General features: G+C 36.5%; 3 protein-coding genes across 7 annotated transcripts in view; all 3 read left to right on the top strand.

The window, feature by feature from the left end:
* rorc (RAR-related orphan receptor C) overlaps nt 1-2066 on the top strand; it is a 39331-nt gene extending 37265 nt beyond the window's left edge. For both annotated transcript variants that reach the window (XM_079626428.1, XM_079626429.1), the window contains 3 exons: nt 357-467; nt 553-662; nt 750-2066. In XM_079626428.1, coding sequence (XP_079482554.1) covers nt 357-467; nt 553-662; nt 750-914 — 386 coding nt within the window. In that variant the 3' untranslated portion in view covers nt 915-2066. The remainder of the gene's footprint in view (nt 1-356; nt 468-552; nt 663-749) is intronic.
* A 5769-nt stretch (nt 2067-7835) lies between these two features.
* On the top strand, nt 7836-18419 carry ecm1b (extracellular matrix protein 1b). The gene is made up of 11 exons (XM_079626427.1): nt 7836-8207; nt 8505-8555; nt 9800-9838; nt 9967-10020; nt 10121-10186; nt 10413-10684; nt 12421-12629; nt 14390-14660; nt 15232-15449; nt 17305-17392; nt 17564-18419. Exons 1-11 carry the CDS (start codon nt 8138-8140, stop codon nt 17759-17761), a joined length of 1536 nt encoding a protein of 511 aa, XP_079482553.1. The 5' UTR covers nt 7836-8137; the 3' UTR covers nt 17762-18419.
* Nucleotides 18420-18570: 151 nt separating this feature from the next.
* pip5k1ab (phosphatidylinositol-4-phosphate 5-kinase, type I, alpha, b) overlaps nt 18571-23700 on the top strand; it is a 21042-nt gene continuing 15912 nt past the window's right edge. Inside the window, exons 1-2 of one of the 4 annotated variants that reach the window (XM_079626422.1) lie at nt 18667-18997; nt 22498-22539. In XM_079626422.1, coding sequence (XP_079482548.1) covers nt 18952-18997; nt 22498-22539 — 88 coding nt within the window. In that variant the 5' untranslated portion in view covers nt 18667-18951. Of the gene's footprint in view, nt 18998-22497; nt 22540-23700 lie in introns of all 4 variants that reach the window. The other 3 variants (XM_079626424.1, XM_079626423.1, XR_013799356.1) reach the window with 3 other exon arrangements.

Here is a 23700-nt window from a genome sequence, read left to right as displayed (position 1 = left end):
AACATGATCTTCACATTAATATCAAATAAAGGTGAAATTGTCATTTATGTAATTTGTAATTTAGGTTCTTTATTATGTAAATCACTTGAAATAAGTGTTCTTCATTGAAGCACGACAAAAGATATTTAAAAGTAAAGTGTGCTCTGTTTAAGTACACTTATTTGGTCTTTTATTTCATTCATGTTATATTATGTGCAAGTATGGCTTTTTAAAAATATACTTTTAAGATTGTATACACTACAAGTTCACATTCAATACAATTGAGTGCATTTTTCTCACAAGAAGGATATTATTCAGTTTCTTAATCTATTATCAATCATTTTACAACTTTGCTTTTGTATCCGTTTGTTCTTCAGCGTGTAGCGATCTAATAGCTGCTGTATTTGACTTTGCTCACAATCTGTGTGCGCTGAGACTGACTGAACAGCAGATGGCGGTGTTCACTGCCCTGGTCCTCATCAATGCAGGTGAGCACAGCAAAACTGCAGAAATTCTGACTTTAAAGTAGTATTGGCTTCATTTCTCGTTCTCTCTCTCTACATTTTTGAGTAGATCGACCATGTCTGGAAGACAGAGAAAGAGTGCAGAAAGTAAGGAGAGATGTGGAGCTTGCCCTTAGTCACATCATGCACAGAGACAATCAGGAGAGTCTGCTGCATAAGGTAAAAGAGATGGAGAAAAAGACAGGATTTCAAGGCAGAAAAGTGAGGAATGGATTTTAACTGGTTTGTGTTTTTGTCTGATTCCAGCTGTATCAAAGAGTGCCGGTGTTGAAGTCTCTGTGTGCGCTGCATATTGAGAAACTGCGATGGTTTCGGCAGCTTTACCCTCTCACGGTGCATTCCCTCTTCCCTCCGCTATACAAAGAGCTGTTCGGCTCTGACACGGATATACAGTCCCTGACTACTCACTAAACGCACGTCTCAATTGCAGATGCAGACATGAAATGACATTGCACACATTACACACGAACAAAGTTACTTCTGAAAGTGTATGCAATCAAGATCTAAATATATTTACCAGCTAAAGAAGTTAAATGTATTTTTGTAACAGAAAATAATTTGAACAGAAGTATGCAGTATTTTGTGCAAATTCTATTCTGTAGGCCGAAGCAAAATATTACTACGAATGCTATTCAGTTTGAGTATTCTTAAACTCGGTTTTGTCTGAGGATATATTTTAATGTTTTTGAAGTTTTTGATGACCTCGATGGTCTTGATCCTAAGCTGGTGTAAAGGAGCATTAGCTCTGATCATTAGAATGTAATTTTTTTATAGAGATTTTGATACTAGCAAATGCCAGATTACAAATGTTGAGCATCATTGTTCTTTGTCAACATACTTTCCATGATATTTGAACTGATGGCATCAGGCGTTCATTTAGAAACTATAGATGATTTTCAAGCTTCATCTGCAACATTAGAATCCCATTATGTCCTCTCAGTAGAGACATGCCACTTAAAAAATAGCCTATTACATTATCGCATTAATTTAAATATGATCATCTATTAAGTGTTAGCTTTTTTTGTACTTCCTGTTAAAGCTTGTTTTAGTGCTTGCCATTCTCATCTTTCATTCATTTCACATGGATTTGAGAAGAACTTGATTTTGTTCTTGAACTCACCATTCCCTTCAAATAGACCATCTTAAGTTGTGTTATTCAGTCTTTGGTCATAGATGATTTTCTCTGTTTATTCAGTCAGCTGAATAATAATTGTAGATTTGACAGTATTTATGCTCAAGGGTCTAAAAATGTATAGAGTACTTCTATGAAATAAATCAAATATAATGCGCTTCTTCATTATGCTTGTGTAGAAAATATATTGACCACAATTATATTGTGTCTCAATTGCACAGTTTCTGTTCTTGTTATATTTTTGTCAGCTTTAACTTATCACCCACACAGTTAATGAAACGTGCATTGTTTGGGTTTTGTTCTGTTTGAAGCATAAATCCTTGCTTGCTATCTATCGTGTTGCGCTGATTTGCGGAAAAGGCCTCAAATAAACCTCTGAAAAAGTGTAAAGGGTGGGAGTGTATTCAGGAAAAATATACACTGGTTTTACATTCCTGACTTTGAATTTCATGATTGTGGGCAAAGTTGCTCTGGAATCTTCTTCCTTACTCGTCTGACTGGCACAGATGTCATACAACCCTTTGCATGTTTATAGAGCCCGTGAAAATATTTGCAAATGTTGCAACAATTCTCATAAAAAAAGAAAACTAAGTTCATCTGGTTTTCATCAGGTTTACATGCAGAATCATCTGCATCACAGCAGACCAGAAAGGCTTTGTCACACACAAAAACACACTGGGGTGAAATCATTTCTTCCTACAATGACCTAAAAGTTATTTTCAGTTTCTGGGAAAGTTATGTTAATTTTTTTATTGGCACAAATGGGATTCCCTCAAAGCATATTTTCCTACCAGAGTGTGTTCAGGAGGGGGAACAGGCATCCTTGAAATGACGCCATCAGACGATTTTTCAACTTCCTTTAAAACATTAGCATCCTTGTTTTCCTTGTATTAAGGAAAAAGTCCCTACAATGTTCCTCTCAAGTTTGTGAGAACAGTGACTCAGCTGGGGAAGTCAAGCTCCGGGATGCAGAATATATATATATATAATTTTGTCTAAAAGCTAACTAGTAATATATAGTGTTTCTACTTTATTTTTCCTTCAATCTCATTAAAGCTTGTCTAGGCACATGTAATCCTCCTTGACCGTTAACGTCAACCTGGATTTGACTAAACCGTGTTCCTCCCTGACTGTGTAATATATCATTGTACTCCCATTACATGTAGACAGATTTGGGTCAGGGTAAAATATTTGTTATGTAATTCAGTCTTGAGTCACGGGTGAATTGCACTATGAATTTAATCAGTTGAGTTATGGTAGTTTTTAGATTTTCTATGGTTTCCAATATTTGTAACCCTCAACATTTTGTATGGTTCATTTGACAATTTCATTTGTAAATTAATTTTACTGTACATTAATAACTGTATTTATCAAAAGTCCCTTCAGGGACTGAAAGTTTCAATCTTTTACTTCTGTGTTTTCAACTGACTCATCTTGCTGACACAGAGTTTTGCTTCATACAGCCCTTTGTTTATTTTAATTTGGGTAATATCTGTCCGTCTGTCTGTATCTATCTATCTATCTATCTATTATCTGTCTGTATATATATATCTGACTATCTATCGGTCTGTCTGTCATCTGTATGTCTGTCTGTCTGACTAACTATATATCAATCATCTGACTGTCTGTCTGTCTATCATCTGTCTGTCTGTATATATATCTGACTGACTGTCTGTCTGTCTGTCTGTCTATCATCTATCTGTCTGTATATCTGTCTGTCTGACTGACTATATCAATCATCTGTCTGTCTGTCTTTCTGACTGACTATCTGTCTGTCTATCATCTGTCTGTCTGACTATCTGTCCTGTCTGTCTGTCTCTATATGTATATCTGTCTGTCTGACTATCTGTCTGTCTGACTATCTATTTATCATCTGTCTGTCTGTCTATCATCTGTCTGTCTGTCTGTCTGACTATCTATTTGTCTGTCTGTCTGACTATATTTATCTGTCTGTCTGACTATCTATTTATCTGTCTGTCTGACTATCTGTCCTGTCTGTCTGTCTATTTATCTGTCTGTCTGACTATCTGTCTGTCTGTCTGTCTGTCTGTCTGTATATATCTGTCTGTCTGTCTGTCTATCATCTGTCTGTATGTATGTATATATATCTGTCTGTCTGTCTATCATCTGTCTGTATGTATGTATATATATCTGTCTGTCTGTCTATCATCTGTCTGTCTATCATCTGTCTGTCTGTATATCTGTTTGTCTGACTATCTGACTGACTGACTGACTATCTATCTATATATCAATCATCTGACTATCTGTCCTGTCTGTCTGTCTATATATATATCTGTCTGTCTAACTATCTATTTATCATCTGTCTGTCTGTCTGTCATCTGTCTGTCTATCATCTGTCTGTCTGTCTGTCTGACTATCTATTTATCTGTCTGTCTGTCTGTCTGTCTGTCTGACTATCTATTTATCATCTTTCTGTCTGTCTGTCTCTCTGTCTGACTATCTATTTATCTGTCTGTCTGTCTGTCTCTCTGTCTGACTATATATTTATCTGTCTGTCTGACTATCTGTCCTGTCTGTCTGTCTATTTATCTGTCTGTCTGACTATCTATTTATCTGTCTGTCTGACTATCTGTCTGTCTGTCTGTATATATCTGTCTGTCTATCTATCGGTCTGTCTGTCTGTCTGTCTGTCTGTCTGTCTGTCTGTCTGACTATTTATTTATCATCTGTCTGTCTGTATATCTGTCTGTCTGTCTGTCTGTCTGTCTGACTATCTGTCTGTCTGACTATCTGTCTGTCTGTCTGTCTAATAAAATATGTTATATGTATACCGCATGTAAAATGCATCAAATGGAGCAGACCAAAACTGGATTTATTTCCCAGGCCCTCAGTGTTGCATATACTTCTCATGACTGTGTTTATATTGATACTATGTGTCCAAGGGAAACAAAGCAGTGGCTGACTCACAGAAAGACACAACAACATAAGAAATACCAGCACAGACTGGCAATCACTGCCGTGACAAGGTTGTTACCATCAGCAATGTTGTGTTAGGTGTGTGTTGTGTTAAATGTGGGCCAGCTCTGAGGTTCATGAGAATCCAATGTTTCTTTTGCACATTTCCACATCTGAGATATCCCTGTCAGGCCAAAATAAAATAAAATGACCTTTTTTTTTTTTTTTCTTTTTTTTTTTTCTTACTCAGACCTCGTTATAGAGTAGCCTAAACTACAGACTGGTACTTAAAACACAACTACTCAAGAAAATGTTAAATAACATATAATTACTTGAATAAGAGTAACAAAGTATTCAGTGAAAATAATACTACAGCTTGTTGACCAAGTGGATATGATGCTCACAATTTAATGACCAGACTGACTCAATTATTAACATGTATTAATTTTATAATCATTAACCCTGTAAACCCTGACATATGAAATCATTTCATCAAATTTTTTTTTAAATGGAACGGTTTAATGAACCATACACAAAATCTTAACAAAAAGATTACATAGGTGTTTTTGTTGAGTATCATTTAATAGATCAGTATCATATTTGATACATCCTTATGGCTCATAATATAATATAGGAGCTCATTCAAGGAGAAAATACACCCACATTTTATTCCGAGGCCCAACCTGAGCAAAAAATATGCAATTTGGTGCAGTTGCTGATATTTATATGGCTAAAAAGAAAGAGGAAATTCTGATAGCTTTCACTGTAAATCAAAGAGATTATAGCAGACCATTTAAAATGCATATAATATCAGTTGTCACTCTATATCTCCCAGTAACGTCTCTTAGTAAGATGATATTTAAATGCTTAGTTTTATGATCAAAGCTAGTTTGTAATGGAAAACATACTGTAAATGCAATGCAATTCATTGAAGATTGAGAATTGTATAAATAATCATAATCAATAAACGTTCCTCATCACTTAAGGTGCTCATAAATACACTGCAAATACAAATACACATAAATACAATTCTAAAAGCCAAAGTGTAACTAGTTAGTGTTATTGTATTTGTTGTTTTAAAATGAATTAAAAGTGGAAGTTGCATGCACATTTATGCCGTGCAGGCACACATATACATGTATGAAGCACTTGTATGTGCAAGTGAGTGTATGGGCCAGCAATGCTCAGAAATTACATAACATGTATGTGTGAATTATACCGCAACAGTGCAGTTATAACATAGGCCTATCTATACAAATATACTGTATAAATATACAATAAAAAATAAAATAAAAACGGTTAAAATAAGAATGACAAACTTGTTAGACAGGATTTCAAGGTATTAGAGACTGAACCCATCAGATCATCACACCACCCAGAATGCATTCAAGATCTGACAACCCAACCCTGGTATACGGGAAAAACTAGAATATTGTCAACAGATGGATTTTTCACCGGCTGATGATGGATTATGACCAATAGGGAGAGCAGGGCTAGATGTACACAGGGTAGTTGTCTATGTTGGGTTGGGGGTAAATGTGGAAAAAGTTGGAATATATAGCTATATATATTTTTTTACATTTAGACAAAAACTGACAACCAACCCAACTTTCAGATGCCATATTTGCTTTTTAACTCAACTATTGAAATGCACATTGTGGCATATCATAGGATACATTAATGCTGCCTTAAAAATAAATCCTATGAAGTTATCTCAGTAGACTAATATTTGTGTCACATCCTACACAAATATTAGAAAGTTAGTTTAAAAATATTGCGTTACAATATTGTGTTGCTCCTTTAAAAAAAGTAACTATTGCATTACTTAGTTACTTTTTATGGAAAGTACACGTTACTTTTGTGTTACTTTTTCTCACCTGGTGGGCTGGGCTTAATTGTTTGTTTTTTAATAACAATAACAAAACAAAACAAAAAGTTATATTTCTGTCAAATGTAAAGGCCCTTTCACACCAAAAGTGAAATGAATAAGCCTCGGGCTGAAATGCAAATACACACCTGCAGTAAAGAGCGCAGCTCAAACCTTTCAGCTGTGAAGGAAGTTTAACACTCTTACTTCAACAATAAAAACAAAACGAAAATCTATCACAATTGTGATGTTTACCTAAAGTCATTTTTACCTATTATATGAATTGGATCATCGAAAGTTTGCAGCTTTGAAAGTCATTGCTTAATAAAATGAGATTAAATAGAGTATATTTGTATGATTTAACAATATTTTTTGCAGGTTTGCGTATTCTGAGTTTGCATTTCGCTTTTCTTTTCTTTTTTTTTTGAGGAATACTGAATCTGTTTTTGCAAGTGAGATGAGTAAATGCTTGCTTACATTTACTCTAGGACTACAATAACCATCATGTTCACACAGCGCCTACAATGCCTCTGCACTTAATGTTGATTTCTCTCATGTGGACAGGAGAGGTGTCAATGGGAAAACAAAGTAACTTCCGTTACTTATCTGAAATAGTAACATAGTAATTTGTTACTTTAGTTACTAAAAAAAAGTATCTGATTTCATAACTCATTACTCCCAATACTGGATGTGTCTTCTCACCTCTATATGCATTTCTCTGATCTTTCGGACGCAGCTGGACTGTTGGCGGTGTGTGTAAAGGAGAGGGTCAGTGGTTAGTGAGTAACAGCAGTGGATCAGGGAGAGAGGTTGAAAAGCCGACTCCAGAACTTGTTGTCGAGAGAGGAGATCAGACAAGCTGTGGCAGCAAATGTGAAAAGGTCAAAGCTGAAGATTGCTGTTGTTTAGGCCTTTGCTTTATTTATGGAAGAATCAATTTTTGTTTATAAAAACCCTGATAACTTCACTGCTCTTAGCTCCTTCTTCCCTGCCTGAACATTTATTCTCAAGGACTTCCTCTAACTAAAGTTATGAGTCAAAAGTCCAACTAAACAGATGTTTTCTCTAGTTTGAATTCTGTTTAAAACAGCTAAAACATTGGAATACTTTTGGTTTTGGCCAATTCTGTTATCCAAACAATACAATTCCATTATATGTTCCTACTTTTTTTTCTAAAGCTGCTGGCTAAGTTAAAATTAAATGTAGCCTATAATAAAGGTAGGCTATAGTGTGTTTCATATAGGCCTATTCGATTATCGTGTCTATTATTTAAAAAAAGAAAATGAGGAAACGGTGAACTAGCCTACTTAGAATTAGACTTCATAGACAATTATTTCTAGAAAATCAACTCGTGTTTTAATGTGTTGTTCACTGAGCAGAAGTGTTAGCACATTTTCAGATTTTGGGAAAGGAAATTAGTTACATATGACATGAGTGTATTATGACGGTAAACACTGCCATCCCTCCCGTCCTCATGTGATTTCTTTTTCTGGGTTAGGCTGGTAGAGACGGGCACGTAAGCTACCACTGACGAACTTATGTGAAGGCAGATAAAGTGTGTCAGCAAGTCTGCGAAAGCAGAAGATGGTCCTCCTCTGCCTCCTCCTCCTCCTGACCTTGACTCGACTTGGCTCCTGTAAGGAAGTTTGCCTTTAAAAGCGCAGGAGCGGAACGGGACAACACGGAGTCAGCGCAGCGGGATTCACGACTTCACCAAACATGAGCTCTCCACGCGGCGTGGGACTTTATTTGACGCTTTTACTCGCTCTTCTGTGCGAAGCATCGGAAGGTAAATGTAACATTTTAGGCCTGCGTCACGCTAATGTTTTTATGTCGTTTGCACTTAATATAAAGCTCAGACATTGATCTGTATATAGCATATTACTATATAATGAATATTAATGTGTTCACGATAGTAGCCTAAACATTTAGATGTTTTAAATCATGTTTTGTAAGGCAATGTTTGTTTTTGACCAGGTCTGTTCCATGGATACCAGCGTTATATAACATGTAGCCTAATGCGTGCAGATGTTGGTTCTTGTGCAAGTTTTTTTTTTTCTAATACCAATGTGTCCTACTTTTCCAGACCCTACCCTGTCGGTCCAAAGGGAAGTTACTGATATTATGGTTGATGAAGGTCTGTTTGGATGATATTTTTTACTTTAGACCACCATAGTACAAAAGCTGCCACTGGGGTGGGACTTTTGTACCAAAAGTGTATATAATACCTAATGGTGGTAGAAACCGTCTACCATTAGCTTTTGTACCATTTTTTTCTGAGCATATAGCCTACCTACTATATATAATTTCAGAAAAAAAATTGTACAAAAGCTGTCACAAAAGTGTGCATATTAAATACCTAATTAACCTTTTTTAAGGGGATTTTTCTGAGAGTATATATTTATGCTACAGATAGATAACACTAGTGCGTGGTTGTAATTATATAGGCTACATGTTAGTAAAATTGGGTGCATATAGTTTAGCAATGGTTGTATATTATTGTTTTATACAACTGTAAACAGCAATATCACAGTTAATATTGAGCAAATTATAGAAGTAATTAACTCATGGTTATTAATATTCAGTAACTTACATATCAGAAAAATGCTCAATTGGTTCGTAGCCTACATTTAGTTCCAAAAAAGCCAAAGAGTCAAACTTTTCGCGTCACTAGCACAAATGCACAGATTGAAAGCTGGTCTGTTAAGGTGCGGTGCGGTCACATCGCTGTTCTGAAAATATTCGTGGGCGAAAACCAGTCAGTTCATACATGGGAATCCACACAATTGGGAATTTTGCGTAAGGGCGAACGATTTCCCCCTGCAGATTGCGCAGCACGTTCAAGTTGGTCACGTGCGTCCAATAGTTGACCAACAGAAATCTGTCTAAATCTACTGTTTCAAATCTACTGAAAATTGTCTATTATTTAGTAGTGTACCAATGTATGTTCAGTGACGTTTTAACAGAAATCATTAGGTGTGTGCAGACCCATCGGTGAATGACATCAAAGTCTGTTTTTTAATCGCTCTCGCTGTACTCTGATGTCATTCCTCGATGGGTATGCGCAGAGCCGCTTCAAGTCGAACACACCTAATGATTTCTGTGTTAACACGTCCCTGTTCTTAACATTGGTACACTACTAATATAGACAATGGACTTTTGGCCCAGCAAATTTTCGCCAATGTGGCTGCACCTTTAATATATATCGATGCACTAGAGATTTTGCCGTCTCCTCTTTGTTTGAGTCTGTGTTACAAGCAGAGAAATGTCCTAGCGCTTGAGATTTTTCATAGATATTCCCCAATATTTTTTTATTCACTAAGGATTAGCCATGGTTGTGTCAGGAGCCTGACCTGATTTTTTTTTTTTCCCGTTTGTTAGTACATGTCCCTCAGAGAGAGAGTCCGGTTCCCCCTGAGGGTAAGTCCATGATCAGTGATTAACTTGCCATTTTGTCGATCGATTGGTTTGTTTTTCTCGTGGTTATGTTTAATTTCAATACTGAGTCCTTTATCAATTTCAAAAACACGTTCTGTTTCTTATTTCAGTCCTGGACTGGATGATGCAGAGACCGCTCATCCCTGACCTTTCCAAAGTGATGGGTGAGTGATCGCTGGCCTATTTTCATTTTCTTGAATGGAAAGTCGATTAATTTGTACTTAATGGTGTTTTCCACATCCTTTCATGTGTTTCTTTATTTAGTTGCAGACTCTTTAGACGTGACCGAGAGAGAAGCCACAAACTTTCACCCTGAGAATGTCCCAATAGGTACAGTTGCATGCAAACTTATTACTGTATGTGTTTCGGTTTAGGAGATTCAATTCACCAATGTGTCAGAAGAAATAAGAGAGCTCTTAAGTTGAGCATGTTTATATAAAGTGCTGTTCAACAGTGTTTCATTTTAAAGAAGCTCTAAACTGGATCAATATAGCTCTTTTTGAATAGCAAAATGTTATGTGTTTTGCCTGTCAAAATCTTTCATCTCCCTCTTCAGGTCGCCGAATATTTCGCCTTCCCCCTCGCACCTTGGGTCCCTCTGGACCAGAGCTTTATTTCCCCCCATCCTTTCCAAATGCAGGCAACCTGAACGATATCTGTCAGTTTAGTAAAGCTCCGGTCAGGTACCCAAAGGACATGCTTCCTTCAAGTGGCTTTGGCAATGCGGTTCGACAGGCTGAAGCTGTCAATCAACTCCAGTCCTGGTACAGCGTCTGCTGTGGCATTAATGGATCGCAGGAAGAGAAAATCTGTTGTGCTGAACAAGCGGTGAGAGTCTCAACATTATTATACCTTCTAATGTTTGCTGTAGCTGTCAATAAAGGCAAATTGGTAACGTGAAAGGTGTCATGCGGTGCCAGAAGCACACCGGGGTACCGAACCCGAGACTACCTGAAGGAGGTGGTATAAGATCTTCTGAATGAAATCAGACCGATTTCTGTCCCTCCATTGACAGCAACGCCACTACCACTTTGATGCTTCAAAACTTTCATAAAGAGATCGTAAAACTAATCCATATGAATTGACTGGTTTAGTCCACATTTTCTGAAGAGACTGTCACTTTATATGATGAACAGATTGAATTTAGGCTTTTTATTCACTTATAAACATTGACCAGCGAACATAAACAGAAGCTCATTGGTTCTTGCAGAAGCTCAAACGTGCCGCGTAACACGAGAATGAATCTCATTGGTCAAGCGAACATGCTTGAGCTTCTGTTTACCCCAACTAATTGATGAATGTTTAAATGTGAATAAAAGTCTAAATTCAATCTGTTCATCATATAAAGCGATCGTGTCTCTTCAGAAAACTTGGAACCGTTCAATTGATAAGAATTAGTTTTACGATCTCTTTAGTTGTGTAGCTGTCAGTGGAGGGACAGAAATATCTCAGATTTCATTAAAATTGTTCTTAAGATGAACGAAAGTCTTACGGGTTTGAAACGACATGGGGGTGAGTTATTAATGACAAAAAAAATCGTCTTTTTGGATTATTTTGGTATGAACAAACTCTTTCAGACTTTAAATACCATTTTCCCCTCAAAGTTTTAGTTAAAATAATTTGCAAGATTGTGATTCTAGATGTAACGTTGTTGTCGTTGATCCAGCACCAAACTTCTGCCATTGGTTGAGGCATGATGTTGCTACATCGGCCCTTCTCGAACAAATAAAACAAACGGCAATGTTTTAGTGCCACATAGTCACAGTGCTCGTTTACACTCACATCTGTTTTTAACAGCTTTCAGATTTCTCACATTACTAAAGTAGAGCCTCCAGATCGAGGGAGACAAGCATTTCTTACAAAAGCAAATTAAAGGGATAGTTCACCCAAAAATGAAAATGTTGTCTTCATTTTCTCACCCTCATGTTGTACCAAACCCGTATGAGTTTCTTTCTTCTGTTGAACACAAAAGAAGATATTTTAAAGAAACTTGGTAACCAGGCAGTTGACGGTAGCCATTGACTTCCATAGTATTTTTTATGAAAGTCAGTGGCTACCGTCATCTGTTTGTTTACCAAGATTCTTTAAAATATCTTAATTTGTGTTCATACAGGTTTGGAACAACATGAGGGCGAGCAAATGACGACGACATTTTAATTTTTGGATGAACTATCCCTTTAAAGACTTATTTTCTTCTCCCTTTCTAATTTACTGCATCTACATTGTCTTTCTTTTTTTCTTTTTTGTTGTTGATGTGACTCAATTGGTTCTCTTATCTACTTAAAGTGTTTATATGAACGTTGTGCACTATCAGGGAAAGATCTGTGCTCTCATACGATTTAGTGCGTCTTTAGATAAAGTATCTCCTTGTTTCCCATTTACTATTTAGTCTTTGGTGAGAAAGTATCCAAAACATCTGGCAGCCATGAAATAGGCCAATGCCAAAGAAAACAGCTTTGAGTTTGATTCTCGCGTGACTGTTGCGCTCTCTCTTTTTCTCTGTGTTATTGTAAATGTGACTAATTGTATTCCTACTAAAGCTGTTTCTTTATTTGTGCCTACAGTGGAAGAAGAGTCTGTCTGCCTACTGTACTCAGGAGTTCTCCATTAAGACCAGTCACTACTCCTGCTGCAAGAAGAAGGGGAAGGCCAGATGGAGCTGTTTTGATAAGGAGGCGTCAGATTCTTCATATCACGTCTCCTCCGAGGACTCAAATGTCAAATCTCCTCAAAAGATCCGAGGCTTCAAATTTAACTCCCGCGCTTGCAACGGGTAGGTTTCCACTGGAGTATATAGAGAATGCTTTTTTAGAGAAGGGTTTTAAAGGGCATTTAAAAATAAATCTTTGGTAATTGTTCACATGATTGTAATGTTACCTGAGCGAATCAAGATGTCAATCAAGATTAGACAAACTGGGTACAACAGTGATTTTTATTAATGACTTTTTTATGTATTTCTTTTATTTTATTTTGAGGTTTTAGTGTCAGTATTACAGAAAACATTTCTGGCATTTGTTTTATGGCATATTTTGGTATGATCTTTTATGCCACAAGAGGCATGTTATTTTGAATTTGATACAGTTATGGAAATAACTGAAATGTTGGTGTGGTGTGTTCCATTTTATTCTGTGCTTACTTTCTCTGTAACACAATGGTCAATGTAACATGTGTAGCCTAAGTTTGCTTGATGTTTATGTCGTACTTGGAACCCTTGACATCTGGGATAAGGCCTTTAGAGGTCGTATATGGGAATGTCCATTCTTGCATATTGACTGGGAAAGTATGGTTACAGATTATGTAACACAGATAATGTATTACACCAACTCCTAGTGAAGAGTATGAAAGATGACTGAAGAAAGCGGAGGTGTTCCTCGTCTTCTCTTTTTTTTCCGTTCTCTATCACCCTATGTAAATGAACTATATTTGAGTAAATACTCAGTATTACACCTCTGACTCCTGACTAGTCATTTTTCAAATCCTGATGACACATTGGTTACACCACATGACATATGGTCACATCAAATTATGAAAAGACACTATGAATTCTATGCAACATTGAGAATAAACTTTTGTTTTCTGTTAGTGTAGAAATAGTATTCTTTCTCTTCTGCTCTATAATGACAAAATGTAAAGTATCACATAGTAAATTTTGGATTTAGTAATAAAAAGGTATATAGCTTATATTTATTTCTCAACACAGAAAGATAGTTCTTTCTGGTCATATTTGGCACATTGTTTTTTTATTCGCTTTTAAATGACAACAAAACACTTAATGGGTCAAAACTTTTAACAAATGTACAATTTACAATTTGTTTTCATGCTATAAGCTGCATTTTCTTTTCTTTTTTTACGTTATCTTATGAAGTTGTACAAAAAACATTATTTCAATACTTACAATAATAATTCAATAAAGTTCTCTCTCATTTATAAACCGTCAATGTTTTTATAGTCAATCTACATTACAAAGTTCACATTTAACAAAATTAAAATGTTATTTACACATATCAGTTATTTCCAACGATATACTGTATGATGCTACTTACTTCAGGTCCAGGTTTCTTTATCTTATGATGAGATTAATTTATATACTGTGCAAGTCATTTGCAAAATACAAAGCACTTTTACTAATTTTCAAACGTACTGTATTTATTTTCAAAATAATTTCAACAAGTTTGTCAAATACTGTATCAGTTATAACGAGGCCATTGCACCAAATTATATTTTGACACAGAAAATAAGCAAAACTATAACATACAATGATATATTATATAATATATTTGAACAAAAGGAAGAAGATAAATACATGGAAGGTTTTTTTGGTTTTGTAATTTGGGCAGAAAAAAGTGTCTTAAAAAAAGAAATGAGTCATTCTCAGCGACAATTAGCCACCACCTAAACTACTAGTTTGCTAGTTGTAGGTGGTGGTGATGTAACAAAAACACATTCGTCCCACCATGAAAACTTATATTTGCAAATGAGACTTGCAAATGAATATAGAAAGTATTAATACTTCCACTGTCTTTAATCATCCAGCTCATTGGTGGCATTGGTGGCTTCTCCAAGAGCGCCTAGGAAGCAGCCTAAAGTTCCAGACTTCAACTTTCCACCTGGCCGTCCCGATTCCTCCAACATAGAACACATCTGCACTCATCATAAGATCAGACTAAGATACTTAACCAACTGTCTCCCTTGCACTGGCTACAGCTGGCTGATCCGTCAGTCGAAGGCCATCAATGTCCTGGAGAGAGAATATAACCAATGCTGTCAGGAGAAAAAGGGTGAACGACACTGTGCTGAAAAGAAGGTGAAGAAGATAAATAATAATTCAAAAATAGCAGTTTAATTCCCAATTTCTGAACTGTGTTGTCTAGCTCATGAAAAATGTGGGCAAAAGCAAAAGTGTTGCGTTTATAATTTTGTATACGTAATTTCTCGACAATTAAAAGTGCTATATAGCCCATTGAATCGCTCGCATATTTTAAGATGAAAACAATGGAGCTACAAATGAGAGAATTGTTAGAAGACTTAGTTCTTTGCACAAGAAGTGAAAATAGAGCAAAAGTAACCCATAAACTCAAAAAGAATGGACTTGTGACAAAGCCCCTGAAACAACCAGGCCTTGATGAGTGATTTTATGAGCATATAAATATAGATATATTGAGTGTGTATATTATTGAGTGTGTAATGGAATTAATATACAAATATATCCATCAAAAAAACAAACAGAACTTTTCCCACTGTATCTTACCTTTAAACTGTATTTATCAAGAACTATAAGCTGTGAATATAACCATTCCTTTTTTATTAAACAGGTGATTTTTGTCGCTCATAACTTGGTAACATTATTAATGAGCTCTTTTTTTTATCTACTTCAGTGGAAGAAGATGGTGGACAAGATTTGTAAAGATGAGAAGAAAACCAAAGGACCCAAGTTTGAGTGTTGTGGAGAGAGGAATGGAGAAGAGCAGTACAGCTGTTTTGCATCCGCAGCTCCAGATCCGGGATACAACTCCACTGATCGAGACTTCAACGCTGCTATGGCTCCAGCAACTCTCCATGACTTGTGTGATACACATACAGCCATCAAGAGCAAGTAAGACCCATAACTACATGTTTAACAGATAAACTTCACAAAACGTATGAGGTCGGTAACACTGTTTGACGAATGTTTTTAAAGAAGTATTTTACGTTCACCAAGGCTGCATTTATTTTGATAAAAAATATAGGCAAGTAAAAACTATTTAAAAAGCAGTTTATTTCTGTGATGGTAAAACTGAATTTTCAGCATCATTACTCCAGTCTTCATTGTCACATGATCCTTCAGAAATCATTCTAATATGCTGATTTTCTGTGTTGAAAACAGTCGTGCTGCTTAATATTTTTGTGAAAAAATTAAAAATTGTGCTGGAGAAAATAGTCTTTTTACAGTTACCTTTGGTCAATTTAATGCAGCCTTACTAAATAAAAGTATAAATTTAATAATATTAATAATAAACTGGATAAGCTCTGAGAATCTCTTTGTACTTAAATGTTATATACTGTAAAAAATAACACACATTTAGGTTTTGTTAAGTAACATGCCATTGTTTTCTTAATATAGAAGATATGAGATGATATGTTGTTTTTGTGCTTTTATTATCTATGTTTATGTTTATCTATTTCCTTTCATACATCTGTGACCATGAATGCTGGTCAAAACAAGGACAGCTGATAATCTCAGCGTGTGATTAGTGATTACACTGTTAACCACAGCAAAACATTGGTTCAAGGACAAAGAAAATACAAATACAAAGATATGTCCAACTAAAAGTCTGTATTTAAATGTAGAAAGTTTTTGATTTCGTTCTAAGACCGCTCAAATTTTTTTTTCCAACATGCAGCAAACTGTTGGCATTGGAAATTTAAGATATTTTTCTTAAAGGGGTCATGACATGAGAAACCAAATTTGCCTTGATCTTTTGGTATATAAGAGGTCTTTGTACCATTAAAACGTCCTGCAAGTTTCATAGCTTAAGACGTCCTCCCCATTATAAACGAATCATTTATTTAATCAAGCTCTAAATACAGCTCGTTCTGAATTCATGGTAAGAAGTGACGTCACGGTACGAAGTGACGTACCAGCGTTTGCATATGACCATAGACATGTATAAAGGCCTTTATACATGTCTATGCATATGACCGCCTCCAGCACAAGACAACTACGCTTTAAGCGCAAGACAACTACGCTCATTTCGTATCGTTGTCGCGCCCGCGCGCTGCGCGCCGCACAAGTGTTCAGTCGACGGACAGTGAGTGGGTCTGTGTACAGGGAAATTACGATGCCGCAGATGTGCTGTTCCTGGCTGTGGACAAACAACATCTTTGAATACGCTGCGAAAGATCCAGTCGTCAGGGGAAAATGGATGCACTTTATTTTTTGCGGACGTCCCAGTCACGGCAGTGTTAGTTTAAGCGTTTGTTCTATACATTTGAAGGATGACTGTTTTGAGAACAAATCCCAATATGATGCTTGGCTTTGCCAGAAAACTGTTGCTCAAAGATAAGTCCTTGCCGACTATTCTGGGCTCAACAACGACGACGCAAACTGTAAGTAATGTGTTTAAAACTTTAAACTACTTTTTAAATACGCTGAATCCGCACAGGTTCTGGCTGGGGGCGTTAATAATTGATGCATAGGCACTGACGTTAGCCAATCATAACAGTGGGCGTTAACACTGAACTCTTAAAGGGGAAACACCCCCAAAACAGACTGTTTGAATCAGAGGATGAGAAACAGGGTGGGAAAAGGTCATAAATCACTACATTTTAAAAGTTTTTTGTAAAAAAAACTATAGTAATACTATATTTGCACCTAAGGGAACATAATAATAATAAAATAAAAACATGTCATGACCCCATTTAAAATATTTCAAGAATTAATAACTCAAAATCTAATTTATCACCCACAGGAAGGGTTTCCCGTTCTCAGTAGATGGAATGGTTAAACGGTGCTGTCCTCTAGTGTTACAGGAGAGACATGCATGCATAGAGGCCGAGGTAAGGGCAAGCTTTTGGGTTGATTTTCCTCCATATATTCGTGTGTGATCAAAAAAAATCTGCTAGATAAATAAATTGTAAACAGTCAAAAGAGTAATCTCAGCAATAATGCTATTTATTCTTTATCTGGTCCTTGGCTCGCTGCCTTTAAAACTGTCTATTCTCTTGCAGCTTGACAGCCAAATGAATGATATGTGTGAAACGAAGGAGCTGGTGAAGCCTCATTGTTGTGAAGCCACGATCAAACACCGTGCCAAATGTGCCACAAAACTGCTCCTGCGATATATTGGCAAGGCAAATCAAGTCAAATATATTGGGAGGAAGGAATGCCCTCTCTACTTGGCGTATGAATTGTGTCGATTTGTGTGAAAGAAAGACCCAGAATCAGACAGAATCCCTGATACTGTGAAAGTGGATCAGTTTAATATAGAGTGCACACATTTCGATATATGTAAACTTGAGTTGAACCAAACCTGTTCCACTTTTTGTTTATTTCTTTTAATAGAAATATGCTACTGTGATATTGTGAAAGTGGATCAGTTTAATAGCCTACAGAGTGCACACATTTCAATATATGTAAACTTGAGTTGAACCAAACCTATTCCACTTTTTCTTTATTTCTTTTAATATATTCTATTTCTAATGCAGTTTTCTTGCAGAAAGTTTTGATTAGACATCTTTCGTTATCGTAAAAGAAGACCTGCTTGGACATTGAAACTGTTGTTTCCTCTCTGTTCCCAATAATATTAAATGATATGTGTGTATGTATCTATACATAAACAAAATGTCTGTTTTTTTTTTTAATCTTCTGTGATTGTATGTTATTCACAGGCAACATAATTTTGCCCACGTTTCCAGCATGAACGCAGGCAAATAAAACACTACAGAATGGTTCATATCTTTAATAGGCCTGTGTGTGCATTATACATTTTGAATTTTTTGGGAGTGTAGATCTACACTGACGTAGACAGACACATTCAGGCAAGGGTCAACTATGCCTATAGCTAATAAAGGTCATTTAACTGAAGGGAGTTCTTAACTTTTTAGCATGCTTTTAAGGCACAAAAGGTTCATTAGGCCTATCTAATTTTTATGTGTTTTTTATATTTATTCACATTAACTATTATTTTTTCCCAATGTGAAATGACTTTTAAAATATCATGTATGCTCAGCCTGTCCAAGATGTTATCTAGATTCTAGCCTAGCCTACTCTCTAACCGGTTTTGTTAGCTATTTTTAGCACTGCACATAAAGGCTTGCCTCGTTTGTTTCACAAACTAATGGGACGTTGACAAGGCAAGACTGTCGTCGTCGGCAGTAGGCTATACAACTGTGTATATTAGCCTAAATTATATTATTTGGACTATGTAATATAATGTAGCCTTATAGAATATTTTTTTTGTATAGGTAGTGGTCCGAATCTCTGTTTAGTTATTATAGTCTCAAGTAGGTCAGTGACAGTAAAGGGTGCCAGAGAGTCAGTCAGTCCGGGCGGAACCGGACACTAGTCTGTCTGTCTGATTCCGGTCATGGAGCGGGTCCAGTAACCCCGAATCAAAATGGCGTCCGCCGGTCCACCCGACACAGGCTTATCTGCCCCTCCAGGTAAATTAAATCATTATGTTTTTTATACTTATTTTGGCATGTGCGTTTTGTGTTTTTATGTTGTCTGTTGCCATGGATCAACTAAGTTATTGTTTACCAGCACTGGATAGGTTCACTGTTTACTGGCTTCAATCAAGCCTTTTGTTCAACAACAAAATAAATGTAATCTATTACAGTCGCTAGGGAGTAATTATAATATATCAGCAATTTATCAGATTTGTGTATGTGGGATTTATTGAGTTTAGTTGATCTATGATCTGAAGGTTTTACTCCAGATCGATGATGTGGATCTGTGGCTAACATGCTATGCTAACTAGCCCTGTTATAACAAACACATACCAAAGCTAATATTAAAATAAATAATCTACACGAATGAATGCAGTTCAGTTACGATTGTCTTTTTGGTTATTGTTATATTAAATTGGGTTGTTTTGGATTTTTTTTTGCTAATGAACAAGCCACCCCTATTAATTTCTCTCTGACGTTATGTTGTCGAGCGTTAACAACACACATTTCTTACTTTATTTCCTTTTTTTTGAGAAAGAGAAAAATAATTAATTTCGTTTAAAAAAAGAGATGTTAGAGTTTGGTCAAATATGCACATTGCCTAAACATATTAAGTTTTTAAATAGTAACGTTACTTCCGTTGGTAACATTCAGTTTTTCCTAGTGTAACGTTAGGCTAAATCATGAGAAATTACATGATATTTAGGATATTAATAAATTTTCTCCTATAAGACATTGACACAACGACTTGTTAATATTTAAAACTAGCTCAATGGTCAAACGGTCAGGTTTAAGTTTAATTCGGTGTGCCGATTCTTTCCACTGGCACACCCATACAATCAATTAGCCTATAAACAAGTAAAATAGTTTTATAATTTAAAGTAATAATATGTGGTGCACTTATTAATAAGCCAAATTAAATTTAGATGAACAGGGCTTTTTTATGTAGCATTTTATCTGGAGCCAGACCAAGAGTTAAGGAGTTTCCTCAGTTATGATTAAAAGGTGTTTAATTTGACTTTGTCCTTCATAAAGGTTTGCAGGAATTTAGACTTTTGTTGGAGTTTACACTTATTTTGTCTCTCAGTGCTGATTAAACCAGGGCAAACATGAAATCATATCCTAATATCTATATCTATGAGAATGCTATAATCAACTACGGTAGTATAATATAATATAGTTAAGTAACATAATTGTCATAATCCATTCTTCACACATTGACACTAATTAGCTAATGGGTTACTGGGATGTAAATGGCATTAACAGTGCATGTCCTGTGAGTGTTTATTCTCTTTAACTCCATGCCTGTCTTCATTGACTTCTGAGTAAAAATAGCATCCCCTGGGAAATGAAGTGGAGATTGACCTCAGTAGTCTGAGATACTGAAGTTAATCAGGTGTTCATTACTTGGGTGGTTTTGTGTCTGTTAGCTCACAACATAATGGCATTTTGTGAGGGTAACCCACATTAGGACATAGTTAGCACTCTGTAAGAAGTATTTTTAGTGCTCTCAGACACGCACACAGTCTTGAAGGCTGCTCTCTTGCTCTAAATATAAATGTGAAAATGGGACAGAAACCAGCTCACTCGCCCAGATAAAATGGGACAGACTGCTGAACATCTAAACCTCAAGTCCCATCTCACAGACAGGACATCCTGCCACGCGTGATTGTTTCTGTGTGCATGAGGTAAAATATTTCTTCCCTACCACTCTTATAAGAGAGTGTAGGCTATGTCTTAAGCTTGGACTAAATATAGGTTAGCTCAATAGACGAGCCATGTTCTTTTAGTGGTCATTTCACTTGCTCTGCGGTTTAAGGATGGTGTGCAAACAAAACTGGAATTTGTTAAGACCAATATGTTTTTGTGATAATTGATAAACTATAAATTTGTAATGTTTTAATAATTGGTTATGGTGTTTAATAGTGTGTCTGTTATTCTTGCTGTTGGTCTTTTTTTTCTTCTTCTTTTTACTTTTTCTACAAGAAAACTTAAATTTCCCTCTCGGAAACCATCTATCCAGCCATGCACCCAGTCATCCATCATTGTATCCATGCATCCTTCAATATACTCACTCATCCATGTGTCTCTCTGCCAGTTCATCTATCTATCCATGTATCCAACCATTCAAACAAACAAATATCCATCCAAACAAACCATCACCCATCCATCCAAAGAAACAAATCATATACAAACCAACACCCGCCCATACAAACAAATACAAACCTGCCCATCCCAACAAATACTCACCTATCCTAACAAGCAACAAACACCCACCCGTCCCAACAACAAATACCCACGCATTCAAACAAACCAACACCCGCCCATCCAAACAAACACCCACCCACCCATCCAAACAAATACCCACCCGTCCAAACAAATACCTGTCCGTCCAAACAACAAATACCCACCCGTCCAAACAAATACCCACCCATCCAAACAAATACCTGTCCGTCCAAACAACAAATACCCACCCGTCCAAACAAATACCTTTCCATCCAAACAAAGAACAAATACCCACCCGTCCAAAGTTCAAACAGACAAACAAACAAATATCCGTGCCGTCCATCCAAACAAACAAGAAACTCACCCATCCATTCAAACTAACAAACAAACAAACACACCCACACATCCAAACAAACAATCACACTTCCAAACAAACTCAGACCCAGTTTCTTGACCACTCTGAGAGATAATTTTAGGACACACTGGTTTAAAGGTGGGGTAAGCTATATTTGAAAAACCCCGTTTGGAAGTTAGTCGGACCGACACACAAACAAACAACAACAAACGCGTGTAGCCAATCAGCATTAGGGGGCGCATGACGCATGGTTGAGAAGAGAGAACCAGTAAGAGGGAGATTTGAAGAAAGACTGCAGAAATGAGATGAGACACAATAAAAAAGAGAAAAGCTCATAGGAATATCACTAGAAAATTAAGGGTTATGTTCAGGAGCTTTAGGACTCGCGTAAATATTATAAAAGCTTTCCAGCGCTGGAAAGAGCTAAGCGGGAAGGCCTGAAAACAGACACGGAGTTTGCTTTGATTCGCTCCACACGTGAGTAACACTGCCGTTGTTTGTCTGGAGCTGCTGTGCTGTTGGCAACTAATAACGTACTCTTGTTTGTAATTACTATTGTGTACTCTGTACGTTAATTTTTGTTTGTACTAGTTCCTTGTCATTCATTCATCATCTGCACTTTGTTTCGTAAAGCATTATTTTGTTGCGCTTCTGCTATGATAAACAGACATCCACTCTTGGATTGCGTGCGTAACGAATGAAGAATTTAGCGTCGTTGTTAGTGCCGGCAATCGGGGCTCGAGACCGACTCGGAGCAGGGCGGTTAGGATTTAGTTTTGGAGGTGGAGCAATGAAGAGAGGGGTGTGTTTGTTTTGGGTTGATTATTTCAAGTATCAACAATGTCCAATAGTGTTTTTTAAATATCGCTTACCCCACCTTTAAGTGCTGACAATTTTGTTTTACCCTTTACAGATCTGAGGACTCCATTTTGGAGGCTGTTGGCCTCTCGGAGAGGTAGTACGCATGGCTCAGATGTGCTGTGTGATTTAGAGACTCTGAATGCCAATTAACTAAAATGGCTTGTCCCTTGCATGGTCTCGTTTGCAGTGGTGATTTAAGCTTGATGACTGGGGGATGGGTGGAATGAAAGTGGAAGCTGTAACTGACTCATCTGTTTGTGCAATTATGGCATATGGGAAAAGGAACTGATATTTCAGACTGATGATGAAAGGGTCCAGAAATCTGTGGGAACAAGTAGATGTATATCACAGTTCCTGGAAATTGTGCCATCTGGTCAAGCTTTACATTTTGTTTTTACTAGTGTTTGTGCGTTTTGGTGAGATGGGCAGTTGTATGCTGTCTCTTTTCATCATCACACATATTGTTCAAACTTCATTTTTCAAAATTGTTGGTTGTTCTCAGACTTGTATGGTCACACAAGTCCTTTCACATATATCTGCTGGCCATTGGAATATCCGTTATCTGTCTTCACTTAAAGTAGCCGTTGCTATTAGTTACTGCAATAATTTTCAGTAATTGTCTGGGGATTCGTGTGAGAATGGTTGAGTTATTTTCCATGAGTTCTTTATGCAGTTACGTAGACTTGGTTATCAGCCATGCCAAATGTGTCATTTGCACCCAAGAGATTAATATCACAATGTTTTTTCTTCCATGATGAAAAAAAGGAGTGTGGGTAGTCAAGAGGTAAAGCACATGTGCTTTAAGAGTTTTACTGATATTGTAAAACAATTTATAAATATTTTTATGGTGCAACCTGTTTGTTGTAATCTTCATTTTATTAATGAGTCAATGAAACCGCTAACTTTTTATCCTACCTATTAATTTAATATGTTAATTTTGGTAAAATAAAAAATATCAGAGTGAACTGTCTTGATATCATAATAAAAAAACCTTAAAAAAATAAAAGTAGCTCAAATAACTTTTGGGTTAGGCTATTTGATGCAACCAACATGCAGAGAAAAAAACAAAACAGGAAATGGTATCATAGAGAGGACCTACAGACCCTCATTACCCTCCTTTCTCAGACCTCATTATAAAATATCAGATAATTTGACATGTTTATGAAAAGGCAAGGTTAATTCAAGGTCATGTGGTGCGGCTCCCTGAAAAGTAATGATATTTATGGGGTCCGATGTAGTGGTCGACTGATGTTGT

This window comes from Phoxinus phoxinus, assembly GCF_949152265.1.
Source record: "Phoxinus phoxinus genome assembly, chromosome: 10".
In the NCBI taxonomy this organism is placed as follows: Eukaryota; Metazoa; Chordata; class Actinopteri; order Cypriniformes; family Leuciscidae; genus Phoxinus; species Phoxinus phoxinus.
Note: the sequence above shows the minus strand (reverse complement) of the source record. Positions and strands in the feature narration are given on the sequence as shown.